Raw genomic sequence first — 13,381 nt, forward strand, 5'->3', positions numbered from 1 at the left:
TGTTCTTAAAATGTCACACCACCTTTACCCAGTCCCTCACAACTTTTGCACTTCCCTTGCTCACTGAGAGCACTCTAAATGTAATGAATTCACAATTACATTGAAGTCATTCTGTTGAATATATGAGACATATGTTGAACAAACTACGGAAGTAAATCATTGCGTAAATAAATGCAATTTGAAATTTGAATACTGTATATTCCTTCTTTAGAATTATTCAGTTACATTCGGTGAAATTAACTTGTGGTATTTGTCTGTATGGTGTAATACAGAACTTATTTCGTTAACTAATTGATTTGTAACTTGGACCTTCTCTTCTTTGTACCGCAAAAGGCTGGGGCATCTAACTTAGGTGACAGGCCTTTGAAGTTCCTCCTTTGAGGACCCTGCCCATCCTAGGGGAGGATGCATGACACCTCTGCCTAGGATAGGCTTTGTTCTCAGACCCAGAGAGCGGAGGCTCTCTACCCAGTGATTCAAAAACCTGTGTGGTGATGACAGATGGCTGGGAGCAAGTCAGGAACAACACCAGGGTTGGCAAATGGTGACAAACTTCCAGCCCATGCATTTAAAATGGCTTCACTGCACTTCCAATGCCTGTGAATGGTACAGATGTAGGAGCATATTGCTCTTGCAGCTGTGCCCTCGCCTGGGTATGGTGCACCCTGCCTTTAGGGCTGTAAGGCCTGCTAGAGGGGTGATTTACACTTGCCACAGGCAGTGTTGGTGTGCAGGGAATACAGGGATGTGTACCATGTTGACTCTTCAGTTTGGTCTGCACCAAAACACTCAGCTTGTCATGGCAGGGTGGGGGGTTACGGTGAGGGTTCTCTGAGCATGGCACAATACATGCTACAGCTCTCCGGGGCCTGCCCTGCTCTGGTCACAACAGTCTTCGGGGTACCTTATACAAGGGACTTACATGTGCCCCTGAGTTGTGCCAATTGTGGGTACAAAGTACAGTTTTGGGAAATAACACAAGTGCTGGGGTCTGGTTAGCAGGACCCCAGCACACATTTAGTCATATTTGCATCAGGTATCGGGCCAAAGTTAGGGGGGTAACCATTAAAAAAGGGGCACTTTTCTACACCTGATAAAAGCAGAAAGACTAGGTTGTATAGGATGTTTTCAATTTATGATACAATTCAACTTCCCACTCGGACTATCTTAGCTCCTTCCTTAGGAAGAGACTCTGAAGGTATTCTGATAAGAGATAGACCACTGCAGGGCATTTTTTTTGAGTGTTGTATAAGAGTAGGCTTTTGCTCCAGGTGAGAATTATGGTTTTCCTAATGCATGTGGCCTGGTGAATTGTTCTATTCAAAATATAGGCAACTGTTGATCTAAAAGTCCTTCTTTCACTCCTGCTTTGGAGATTGTGATGAACACATCACTGTGGGAAAGGGAAACTCACACAGGAGTTTTTAGTCAAATGAATATATAAACAGTGAAAATGCTCATTGCTTTTCTGAAACTTGCAATTATGACATTGTGACTCCAAGGTTTTATTTATCTACTAAAAAACAAACCTATCTTCGTCTCATTTGTAAGTGCCACATTCGCTCCGCTCACTTAGTCAACTGAGGGAAGTCTTCTAAATCTTCAAAACATAGTCCTGTGTTGCTGCTTGAGTAATTCGGTTTATTTATGGAAGCTGTTATTCATTCTCTCTGGGGATAACAGAAATACATATTGGCCATTGTTTTGAGAATGAACTTTATGTACGTCCATGTGATCAAAATGGATGTAGATCAGGATAAAGTGGACAGCGTTGTTTATTTTTCTGCTCTTAGTGACGTTGGCTCTCTATGTGGTGCATTTTAATTTTCTTAGACTGATACTTGTAGATACAAAAATACCTAATTGGCAAAGCTTGTTTCTCCACCAAGCTCGAGTTACAGGGCTTTATTGGAAACATCTGCTAGTTTGAAACCGGTCCTAGGTGCTTGGTTCCGGTCCAGGGAAGACCTGGCTTGGCAGTTCGTGCTAGACTGTTCCCAAGAGGCACAGGGTCAAGATTGATTTACATATGGCCAGGTCTAAATTGGGGTGGCATAGTGAGCAAAAGAATGACGGATTTAACCCAGATCTTATGACTGGGGAGAATGTTTTGATTTGTTCTGTATTCAATCCATCAATTGTGTGTCTTTTAGTTTCTCTGTCAAAAGCTTAAGTCCAGAGCACCGATTAAGCAGGTTTTGACCCATAATGTTGCTGCACCTAACTGTTTCCTGACTGTTTTGTTACCACTGCAGTGACACTCCAGGTCCATCTAAAGTGCAAATGTAGTTTGAAGTTAAACATTTCTCCAATCAGGAGTCGATGCCCCTTTGTCAACTGTTCTGATCTTGGTGGCCTTTACATTCAGGTAGCTTGGATCAGATTGGTCAGACCTGGTCAAGATAGTTTGTTGTGTATTACATCCACAAGTCCAACGGCAGTCTCCTAGCTCTGCACCTCAAGCTAGTCCCAACAAATCCTGGTGCTGCGCAATACTCCCCAGCGGCAGCCGTTGCGTGACGCCTCTGCTCCAGATCCAGATTGATTGCTATTAAGTGGAGGTGCACCTGTGTGGTATCAAAAATAGTCCTTTATTTCAAATTGTTATTTTATTCTATTGTTTTTGGTATGCCTATACACTTTTGTTGTAATGCGCTCTACTTTACTTATAATGTTCGTCCTGTGCTTCGTGTCTTATCGTTTTGCTTATTCGTTTTTGATTTGTTATACCTATACACATTTATTGTAAAGCACTCTGATACCCGTAAGGGTCTTGTTCGCGCTATATAAAACTTTCGAAATAAATAAGGAAGTTCAATAGTAAACCACCCTCAACCAACGCGTTTCATTTCTTCAAGGGGAACTTCATCAGGGCTTATTGAATCATCAGGTGATATGATTGTATTGCCTGAATTGTCTAGCCACATGGTTGAGAGCAGTAAGGGGAAGTGTAGGAGGCTTGCTCTGTATAAACAATATCAAAAAGGGGTATGGTGTGCACAGAGATTCTCGGTTGCGGATAAGGGCTGCAGGCTCTGTTCAGAAGTCTAGTTGTATGAATCCCACTACTGAAGAGGTAAGTTGGATAGTGGGGGGATGCTGGGACACCGTTAGTTGGGCACTCCTAGGCCTGAGGGCTGCAGGAGCCTGGTTTATCTCACCAGATCAGGTCTTGGTTGGGGGACCCTTCCGGTTGAGGCTGCCGGTGTCGAGGTACGGTCAGGAGAGGTTTTCCAACACTGGTTCCCAGATCAGGATCGCAGGGGAGACCTCACTGGATCGGTGAGCCACCTGGACCCAGGCCGTGGGTGGTGGGTGTAGAGTGGTGCAAGTGTCGTGGATCCGCTTGGATCTGGAGTCCTTGTGTTGGTTTCCTTCTAGACAAATCCGGTGTCTATGGGAGACAGGAGTCTTTGTTGAAGACCGCACGGGTCCCCGGGCTTCTTGAATGTTGCTAGCTGTGAACCACGCCAGTTTCCTGGAGCATGGTTGCTGGAGGAAGAGACGGGTCGGTAGGGCCGGGGCCAAGCCAGTTGTTGTCTTCTCCACTGCTGCACTTCTCTTTGGCCCTTCTTCGCAGGTTGTCTAATCTGAGCAACAAGGTTCAGGGGAGCCCTTAAATACTAATTCTAAGGGTGTTACTGAGGTTGGGGCATAGTAGCCAATGGCTACTGTCACCTAGGGTGACTACCCCCTTTGGGTGCCTCCTCGCTTTGGGGAGAGGGGTACATCCATGTTTCTGTTGGGTCTTAATTCTCAAATTCAAAATGGTTGGATATGCCCAAATCAGCACATCACAAGGTGAAAGCCTTTGAGGCTCACCACCAAGTGTTGCTGTTCCTGCCAGGGGGAGGTGTGAATCACCTCCACCCAGAGCAGGCTTAGTTTCTGACTTCCGAGAGCTCAAAGGCTCTCACCCCACAAGGTCAGAAACCTGTCTAGTGGTGGTGGTGGTAGCTGGCTGGCGGGTACCAGTCAGCCAAAACACTAGAAAGTAGTAGTTTTTCATGGGGCATCTCCAACATGCCCTCCGAGTGCATTTTCATCACTAGTATCCGTGTGTGTTTAATATGCTGAGACATTTGATAAGATACTTCTCAGTCTTCAGTAAAGTCATCATGGAGTGTTGGAGTTTGTTTTGACAAACTCCCCAGCCCATGTACTCCAAAATGGTTTCACTGCACTTACAATGTCATTGTATTGCACAGACTCTGAAGGGGCATATTGCTCATGTAGCTGTGCCTTCACCTTTGGTATGGTGGACCCTGCCTTAGGGCTGTGAAGCCTGCTAGAGCGGTGACTTGCCCATGCCACAGGCAGCGCTGGTGGGCAGGACACCCAGGGATGAGTGCTGTTTCGACTCTTCAGTTTGGTCAGGACCAAAACACGCATTTTGCAATGCCAATATGTGGGTGTTTAGGTGAGGGGTCTCTAAAGGTGGCATTATAAAAAAAATGCTGCAGCCCTCTGTGGTCACTCTGCCCTTGGTACCAGGGGTACCTTTTACAAGGGACTTACATGTGGCCCACATGTGTGCCAATTGTGGGAACAAAGGTAGTTTTGGGAAAGAACTCAGGCCCTGGGAACCTCAGTGGCACCGACCCAGGACATACTCCGTCAAGTTAGGTTCAGTTATCTGGCAATACCTTAGGGATAACTATAAAAAAATGGGCACCTTCCTACAGGGAGAGGTGACATGTGAAACAAATGGGTTTGCTTATTTTGAACCGCACATCACAAAGCCTCGAGAGGCTTACACATTATATAGGATGGATTTGAATCCCAAAACCGAATGGTGATTTTGGAAGAATGCAAGCTTTTATCTATTGGGGCCACAACTATCATATTGATGAGTGATAATAGGAACTCCAAGTCCTAACATCAAGAGTTACTTTATGCGACTATCTTTGGGGGACTCCACTCCATCCATCTAAGATGAAGAGTGCGCATTTAAGAGAAGACTGACATAACTATAAAAGCTTGGAATATCGAACAAATAGCCTTGAAAAAGCCCTGCGGGCGAAACGCGCGTCGGCTGCTGTCTATCCTTATGTGAACTGTGGATAGTAAAGATCTCAACCTAAGATTTGTTCGGACTTTCCTTTGAGATTTTCTTGGATTTAGAACATACAGGACGCTGAAATCACATTGACTTTCTTAGAAAAATACTGATATTTGAAATAATGATATGGTGTGCTCGGGTGTTGTACATATATACAGGGAGAGGTGACTAAAAGAGCAGCTAAACCTCTTCTACAGTGTAGGGGATTATTGCTCTCACAATCCACTACATCCCTAGATTTTAGGTAACGAGTCGTTAACAAAGCTCATGAAGTATTTTTATGTTACCCTGTACGGAATGCGTCTTAATCAGAAAACCATTTTGTGTCCTTAAACATGGTGTCTAAGAAGGACCCAGCTGGCTGTACACTGATTCCTTGCCACACATACTACAGACAGAAGGAAAGGCGAGGTTGCCACTTATGGGGGACTGGTCAAATTATTACAGGGGAGTGTAGGAAAGTGCCCCTTTTTGACATGGTCACTCCCACTTTTGTCTGGTAAATGAGAACATTTTGACAGACGTGTACTGGGTTCTTGCTACCCAGGCCCCTAGTGTCTGGTCTCTTTCCCTAAAACTGTGCAATTGTTTCCCCAATTGGCAAACCCTTTAGCACCACCTGTAAGTCCTCGTAAATGGTACCCCTGGTACCTAGGGTAGGCAGTCTAAAGAGGGTCTCGATGGGCTGCAGCATGTAATGTGCCACCCCAAGGGCCATCTCACCATACTCATGCAAACTGCCATTGAAAGCTACGTGACATGCTGCAGACTAAAGTGAAGACCCAACATAACGCACCTCCTGTGTGCCATGCCTGCAGACACTGCATGTAATATAGGCAAGTCACCCCTACAGCAGGCCTTACAACCCTAAGGCAGGGTGTCTTTTTTAATTAGGGCTCCCGGTTTTCCGTTTAAACGGATTTTTACATATGAATAAAGACGGAAAACTTTTTTTCCTTTGTCTGTATTCATATGTAAAATCGGCAAAATACTAGCACATTTTGCCGCGCTGCTGTGCCGTCTAGAGTTCTCGCCACGCCCCTTTTCCTGATGCTGGAAATTCCTTCTAATCAGGGTCTTTTAATAACCTACTGCCGTGCCCCTGAAACCAATCCTGGTGAGATTGAAGCGTCACTGAGTGGGTGTGTTAAGATCAGGACTCTGCCTTTCAAATGAGCTCTGCTCCAGCCCTCCGCCATTTCAACTGGAAAGGTGTGTGTATTCCCCCTAAGTATGTCCTCTCAGGGAACATATAAATGGCGGCTTCACAGTATCCCTAGAAACAAAAGAGATAAAAGCCTGGACACTACCCCGAGAAAACCACAGTCTGTCCCGTGGCAGCCTTGGGATCCTCTCCCCTCCGGTATGAACTGGCAGCACCAGAGTCAGAAATCGTATCCTCTGTCCTCCTTTATCATGTAAGATGCTAGGGATTTCACTTCTTTACAATTGAATAATGTAAAGAATTACACGAGATGTAAAGATTTGCACTTCTTTCTTCGACATTGCCTGTGATCACCCTGTTCTCGCTCTGCTGTTGACTCTGCAAATCGTAAAACTCTTTTACGATTTTAAAACGTTTCCCAGCTCCAAAGCTGTATTTGGGTAGTTGGATTTTTCTGTGCTATACCCTACCTTGTTTTCCGGGGAAGAGCTATTTCTAATCTAATCTTTCTAGTCCTCCACAGTATTCGTGGTATTTGATTTATTGAGGAAGAGGGGAAACAATTCTGTGGACAACATAGCATTTGAACTTTATCTTGTGGCACATTTAAATCAAAATTCACAATATCTTTAACACTTGGACGATGAAGGGAAACCCCCTGCCTTTGACTCATTTCAAGCACTTTCCTTCTAGCTCCTTGACTGTTTCTTTAACAGTTTAACACTCTTAGCTAAGAAAATTATCTCCATCGCCACATTATATTTGCCATGATTTCTGATTTTTTTTCTGTACCACAATTTTTGGTTGCATTATTTGTTGCATTATTTTCCCCTCTGCACTGCCTCGTGTTTTTGGCTGGGAGAATAAAGTTGCTCTTGAACCTGGCACCACCTCTTGTAAGCTCTCCATATATTTTTCATTCAAAAATGCTTCGTGACTAATACTACTTTGCTATGGACTGGTCCCAGATAATTTAATTAAATGAGGATAAATACTAGCTGTAGCGTGCTACTTTTGCTTGTGGCAAAAATAAATGTGGATAAATACAGAAAAAATGCCCAAAAATAAATAAGGATAAATACAGACAGAAATGGCAAAAAATAAATACCATAAAACTGGGAGCCCTGCTTATAATACATGTTAGGTTATATCTGCTTGAGTGAAACCATCTTGAGCATATGTCCCTGTCAATGGTCTTTACAAGTTCCCCAGCTACATGATGGATTCACTGAAATTACAGCTGTTTGGTATCAAACATCTCATAATAATAAACCCACACTGATTCCAGTGATGAATTTGTTAACACATGTAGCCAGAGGGTACCTTAGAGCTACCCTCTGAAAACCTACCAACCTCGAAGTGTTCTGGCTGACTGATGTCGACCAACCCGCCACCGCAGACCGGTTTCTGACCCCCTGCAAATGAGAGCCCACGCTCTGAGGGGCTAAAACAATGATTGCTCCGGCCGGAAGAGTCAGCATATTATGGCAGTAGGATTCAAAGGCCTCTGCCGCCTGTTACTGTGAAGGGGAACTCCGGTTTCCCCCAGACTGAGGAAATGGCACCCCTTGCTCTGCGCCTATTTGGCACAAGGACAGGAAAGGCAGGAAAATTAGCTAGCCAGTAGGTGTTTTCACTGTCAGGCCAGTTGTACCCCTAATGCTGGGTACCTGATGGGAACACAAAAACTAGATCTCCACCATCTTAGTTTTGGTGGAATTGAGTTCACTGGGTCAGAGGTATGGCTATAGTCACCATAAACCTGTCACTCCCCTTAACACCTCTAAATTGAGTATTTAGGTGGCACCTCTGATGTCAGAGTGATTTGACTGACCCAGAAGAAGAGGACAAAGAATAGCCTCTAAAATGAGAACTGAAGACTTGCTGTGGACGTTCATGCCAAGCCCTACCTGCCTGCACCAGTTTCAAGAAACCAACTCTTCCCCCCCCAGCTAAAACTCTACCAAGAACCCCGGTAGACTGCCAGCCCTTTGCAAATTGCCTGCAATAACCTTTGGAGTAGAGGAGATACTACTCTGCAGTCAGCAGGCACCAACACAGCAGAGTCCGGTATACCATGCTGCAATTCCTTGGTCGTACCAATGCAGCAGCCACCCAGGAAGAGGTCAATGTGCCCTGGAAGGTTAGACCCGTCTTTCTGCCAAGTGAGAGGGTGCCAGCACCAACCAGAGCAGCATAGCACCAATACCCAGTGTACCAGACTCCTTTCAGCAACCAAAGCCTGGTTGAGTCTAATCTGGACTCCACCAGCTCTGAGACCGAGAAGTCTTTGATGGACGCCCGCACTGCAGTGGCCTACTTCCAGAGTAGCTAGCTGTCCTGATTTTTGCACCCTTAGCCTGCAAGACCGACACCCTAAGGTACTACGATGTACCAGCCCAGCTGACCTAACCACTCTGCACTGAGCGGCCTGGGTTCTCAAGAATAGACACTGATGCTCTGCACTGCTCCCAAAACCCTTGTGAGCGAAGACCCCTGTTGAGAGCTCCCGGACTTTCCCCCAGTTCTCCTCTGCAGCCTGCTTGTAGGTTCCCCCCCCTCTTTGGTGTAGCGCGTAAGGCTGCCAGCCCGACAAGCACCTCTGGACCTGCGGGCACCCCAGAGCAGGTAAACTCTAACTGCTGGACCTTATCCCCCTACCACATTAGGTCCTGAAGGAAACCCCCACAAACCTACTGCAAGTACCTCTATACCCTATATGTTCTCCTATAGGCAAGCATTGCACATAAAGACGCATTTAAAAGAACATTTTACTTAGCTGTGAAATGAATTATTTAAAAAGTACTTCTTAGCTTACGAAGTTATTGGTATCAAAATTTATATAAAGATAAGTTATTTTTCTAAATTAGTCTAAGATTTTTTCTTTGAGGATGTGGCAAATTTATTGACTCTGTGAGGACAACAAATGACCTCTGATAAGCATAAACTGCTCATCCATGCTACCACAAAAGAGAGCATTTAGTGTTGGCATTTTTGCCTCTGTAAACCAATAAGGGTTACCTGGACACAGTGTACATCTTTTTGGTTTACTATATAGAGAGAGCCAGCTTTTTACAGGGAGGAACAGCCCCCCACCAGGTGTTTGAATGAAAACTCCTGCTGCCCTGATCAATAATCAGCTACACTACGACCAGCCACCTCATATCCCGATGCTAAACACTACCCATCCAGATAATGGTTGGCAATATACTTTGGGTACCCCTCATTCGAGCGGTTTGACTGTGCTCCTGGGTACTGCTATTGAACTGCTCCAGTTGGCTAAGAGATTGTCAAGTTTGCTGGGGGGAGAATATTAAGCAGTTTAGAGGAAACAGAACCAGGCATGGAAGTGCCTGTTCCAACACAATCCTTGTTATGCAGTTTATGGGGCACCATTATCACGTCCACAAGGCTAAGAGGAAATCACTTCTTCACCATAGCAATGCTTAGGGTCCTTCTAGGACCGATGCTGGATACTCGTTCTTGTAATGTAATGCTTATGTTGTATCCCTTTACCAAACATCTGTAGAAAACACCCAGAAGTTCATTCTATTGATGAAAGACTGCTCAGCAGGTGTTGTATAAACAGGTACACAATCCAGAGCTGGAAAAAGGTAATGCAGTTTAGATATCGAAGATGGCCACATTACCTGTATTCTCAAACTCTGTAGAAAAAAGTAATTTGCAAGAGTGAATTTATATAGTTATTCCTCGGAAATAGATGATTTAGAGTTCACAGTAATGTCTTGTGTAGACTCCATGAAAGTGGAGAAAAACACACAATGGTCCCTATGGGTGACCAAAAAAGTAGTCTTATCTATATAGGGATGCCCTACCTTTATCAACAATACCAATCTCACAATAAGTCAAAACTACCATGGAGTGAGAAAGCACATACATAAAAAATAGCTGTTACCCAAATATTTTTGCACAGTGGTATAGTTAATGGTCATGTGTAAGACAGTACTTTTAGTGCCTCATTTTGAAAAGTTAAGCAAAGAAAGAGAAATGTTTTAAATTATACATTTGTGCGTTTATTCAAAGAAGTTGGTTGTATGATCGTAATCACAAAAATAAAACAATACATTCATTTATATTAAAAAATTTGAGTTAGATAAAAACACAATCAGAAAACATAATCATACAGTGTTTAAAATGTTCACAAGAACAGCTATTTTTTATGTATGTGCTTTCTCACTCCATGGTAGTTTTGAATTATTGTGAGATTGGTATTGTTGATAAAGGTAGGGCATCCCTATATAGATAAGACCACTTTTTTGGTCACCCATAGGGGCCATTGTGTGTTTTTCTCCATTGTTACCCCTGGTCCCAGACCCATAAGATAAGGGGGCCTCCTATATTTTATATGACTCCATGAAAGTACCACGCTGATCTCGAAGAAATGCTATATATCTATTGTATCTGAATCGTCCTTGTTGATTAGCAGAGGTTAATCCAGCAGGAAGAGAAAGAAGTTTGAAGCTAGTGATGTGTGGCTGAAACTGGGTGAGGGAAGGTTGAAATGGTGGCTGTGGAGTTTGGGATGCCTGAGGGGGATATACAGTGTAGTCTCATGGTTAGGAAGGATGGAGTGCTCAGTGCATCATGTATTGACTGATCTTCCTAATTCCCCCTGGTAACAACTGTACTTAACATCTAACACACTACTCCAAGAATGAGTAACTTTTTTCTTTCTTGAAGGAGGTACAATTGATATAGCTCTGCAGATTAATTTAGTGGGCCTGAAAGCATCAACACTGAGAAGAAATGACCTCATATGGTTACCAAACTATACTTTTTGTTGTTGTTGAACACCAATTTCTTTGGGTGAGCGGTCTTTAATACCTCATTTCACTGAATTAGGTGTCTTGCCCAATGCTTTCAAGTTTAAACAAATGTTTCTGGTAATATTTTCAAAGCTTAGGAGTCCATGAAAATGTATTTCAGAGGAGGAATATATCCCCATTCTTCAGCTTTAGTATCTTTCATAGATCACATCCTTACCCTTGTAGACTGTATGGTGATTGCCTTTGCTACTAGACTTACTTATTGTGATGATTGTTACTAATGTTGTGATTTTATGAGCTTTTATGGTTATTTATGTGATATAACCGAATAAAGTCTTTGAATTTGAATTTACTATACTCAGTTGCTGAAACGGACACCCTGCAGAAAATGTGGATGGGGTTATGGCTTGTGGTTGGTAATTTGAAGGGACAAAAGACAATGTCGAGATCTTCATGCATTTTTTTGGAGAATTTATTGTTGAAGATGAGTCATTTAGGTCTACTTTCAGTTTATCTGCTTGTTTCCTTCATGGTTGATTGATTGCTTAATTTGTATTTTTTTAAATAAATCCACCTGCTAGATTTTAGTGAAAAAAATGTAGATATGTCGGAGAGGTTAGATCAGGAAAACCCCATGACTTAACCGGCAAATGTGTTGTTATCCTAGGGGATTCATTCTGGAGAACTTTTTTGAATTCCAAACAAAAAAAGACAAAAGGATGCCAATTAGGTCATATGTAACAGTAATTTACCATTTAGCTTGAAAATAGTCCCCTGACACCAATTATTACATATTTGAACTGCAAAAGATTGCTATTTGCACCATATTCTTACATTACTTACACCTAAGGAGCTCTGATTGTTACTGGTAGACTTTTTATGGTACAACATTTGTTGTCTTGGGATCCAACTGGATAGGTGTTCAGAAGATTTTGAATGTAAGTGATAAATCATGAATCCCAACAGTTGAATTAAAGGTGTGGGTTTTTGCATTCCAATGATCATATTTATGTGGGCTGACTTATACTTTGGTCTCTGAAAGTAGCCAATACTCTTATTGATGTAAGTGTCTTTTACACATTAAACTCCATTACTGTTGCTGCAGGTAGGTAGGCTTTTTCTGTGACTGCCATGAGTTTGCTTTTTGAGGGCATGCCGTAGATAGGATTTATATAGTACTGCAGGTATCCTTGGAGGTCTCCAAACAATTAATCATCATAATTACATTATTGTTGGTGTATTAATTCCAATTTATTTCAGTTACCTTTTGATTATTGTATTTTTATTAGTGGTTATAAAGTTAATATTTTCTCTATTTTCGAGCTAGATCAGTTGAGAGCATCCAGTGATTGTTTATGAAATGGATTTCTAATTCATGAGCAATATCAGAACAAAACGTTTCTGGTCTGACAGTGATCAGATAACACAATAATTATTGTCAGATATACTCAGAATTGGTTTAGATTAACATTAGTAAGGTTTTTTTAATTTGCTTTTATTTTTATTAGGATTTCCATACTTAAGTCCACAAATATCAAAAGTGTTAGTATGTTATTTAGATTTTTTTTTCTTTGCAGGATCCAAGAAGAACGTGATGAACGTTATAAAACGAAGGGTAGACCGAGTCGATTCGAACCACCGCCATCTGACTCAGATGGTCCGAGACGTTCAGGTATGCAGTCCTTTTTATCCAGGCTTTGTGTCATAAACAGTTGATGCTTCTAAGGAAGATGTGGTGTCCTTGCATGCACGTCTCACTACAAACTATGAACTACCATTTTAAAATCTCATTTGGAAGTAGCTCATAATGAATCGGACTTGTAAATAGATACTGGCTCCTGGTACGGTGTATATAGGCAGACATCTACAGTTTACCTTACGTCCTGGCCAGCCTACACGTTTCTGCGACTAAACCATCTGTGTAATGCATAAAAAGTCAAATTGTCTTACTTTCATACAACTGGCTGTTTTCTAGTTTAACACCTGGTGACTGACTTACTCTTGAATGTGTATGCCCTTCAGTCCTAAAAGCTAAACCTCCTTTGAATTAGGAGAACACTAGCAGATGCAGGAACACATTAAAATATAGAAGCCTTTTATTGTTTGTCTCTGCCCTCTCGAACTCCAACCTTCGCTCAAAACTCCATGGGCCATATGTATCATCCTGACCATTTGCGATTTCTAAATAGCGATTTTTAAGGAATCGCTATTTAGAAATCGCAAAATGGTATGTATGTAGGAAATCGCTTCTTTTTAGCGATTCCTTAACATTCCTAAATTGCGATTAGCAAATTGCTAATCGCAAATTTCCCATTCATTTCAATGGGCCAGGAGGCCCATAGGAATGAAGGGGTAATTTGCGATTAG

General features: G+C 42.6%; 1 protein-coding gene across 3 annotated transcripts in view; it reads left to right on the forward strand.

The window, feature by feature from the left end:
* Positions 1-13,381, forward strand: part of U2SURP (U2 snRNP associated SURP domain containing) — an 835,376-nt gene that overhangs the window by 205,322 nt on the left and 616,673 nt on the right. For all 3 annotated transcript variants that reach the window (XM_086943721.1, XM_086943722.1, XM_086943723.1), the window contains one exon: positions 12,592-12,686. In XM_086943721.1, coding sequence (XP_086799847.1) covers positions 12,592-12,686 — 95 coding nt within the window. The remainder of the gene's footprint in view (positions 1-12,591; positions 12,687-13,381) is intronic.

This window comes from Lissotriton vulgaris, chromosome 11 (assembly GCF_964263255.1).
Source record: "Lissotriton vulgaris chromosome 11, aLisVul1.2, whole genome shotgun sequence".
Lineage (NCBI taxonomy): Eukaryota > Metazoa > Chordata > Amphibia > Caudata > Salamandridae > Lissotriton > Lissotriton vulgaris.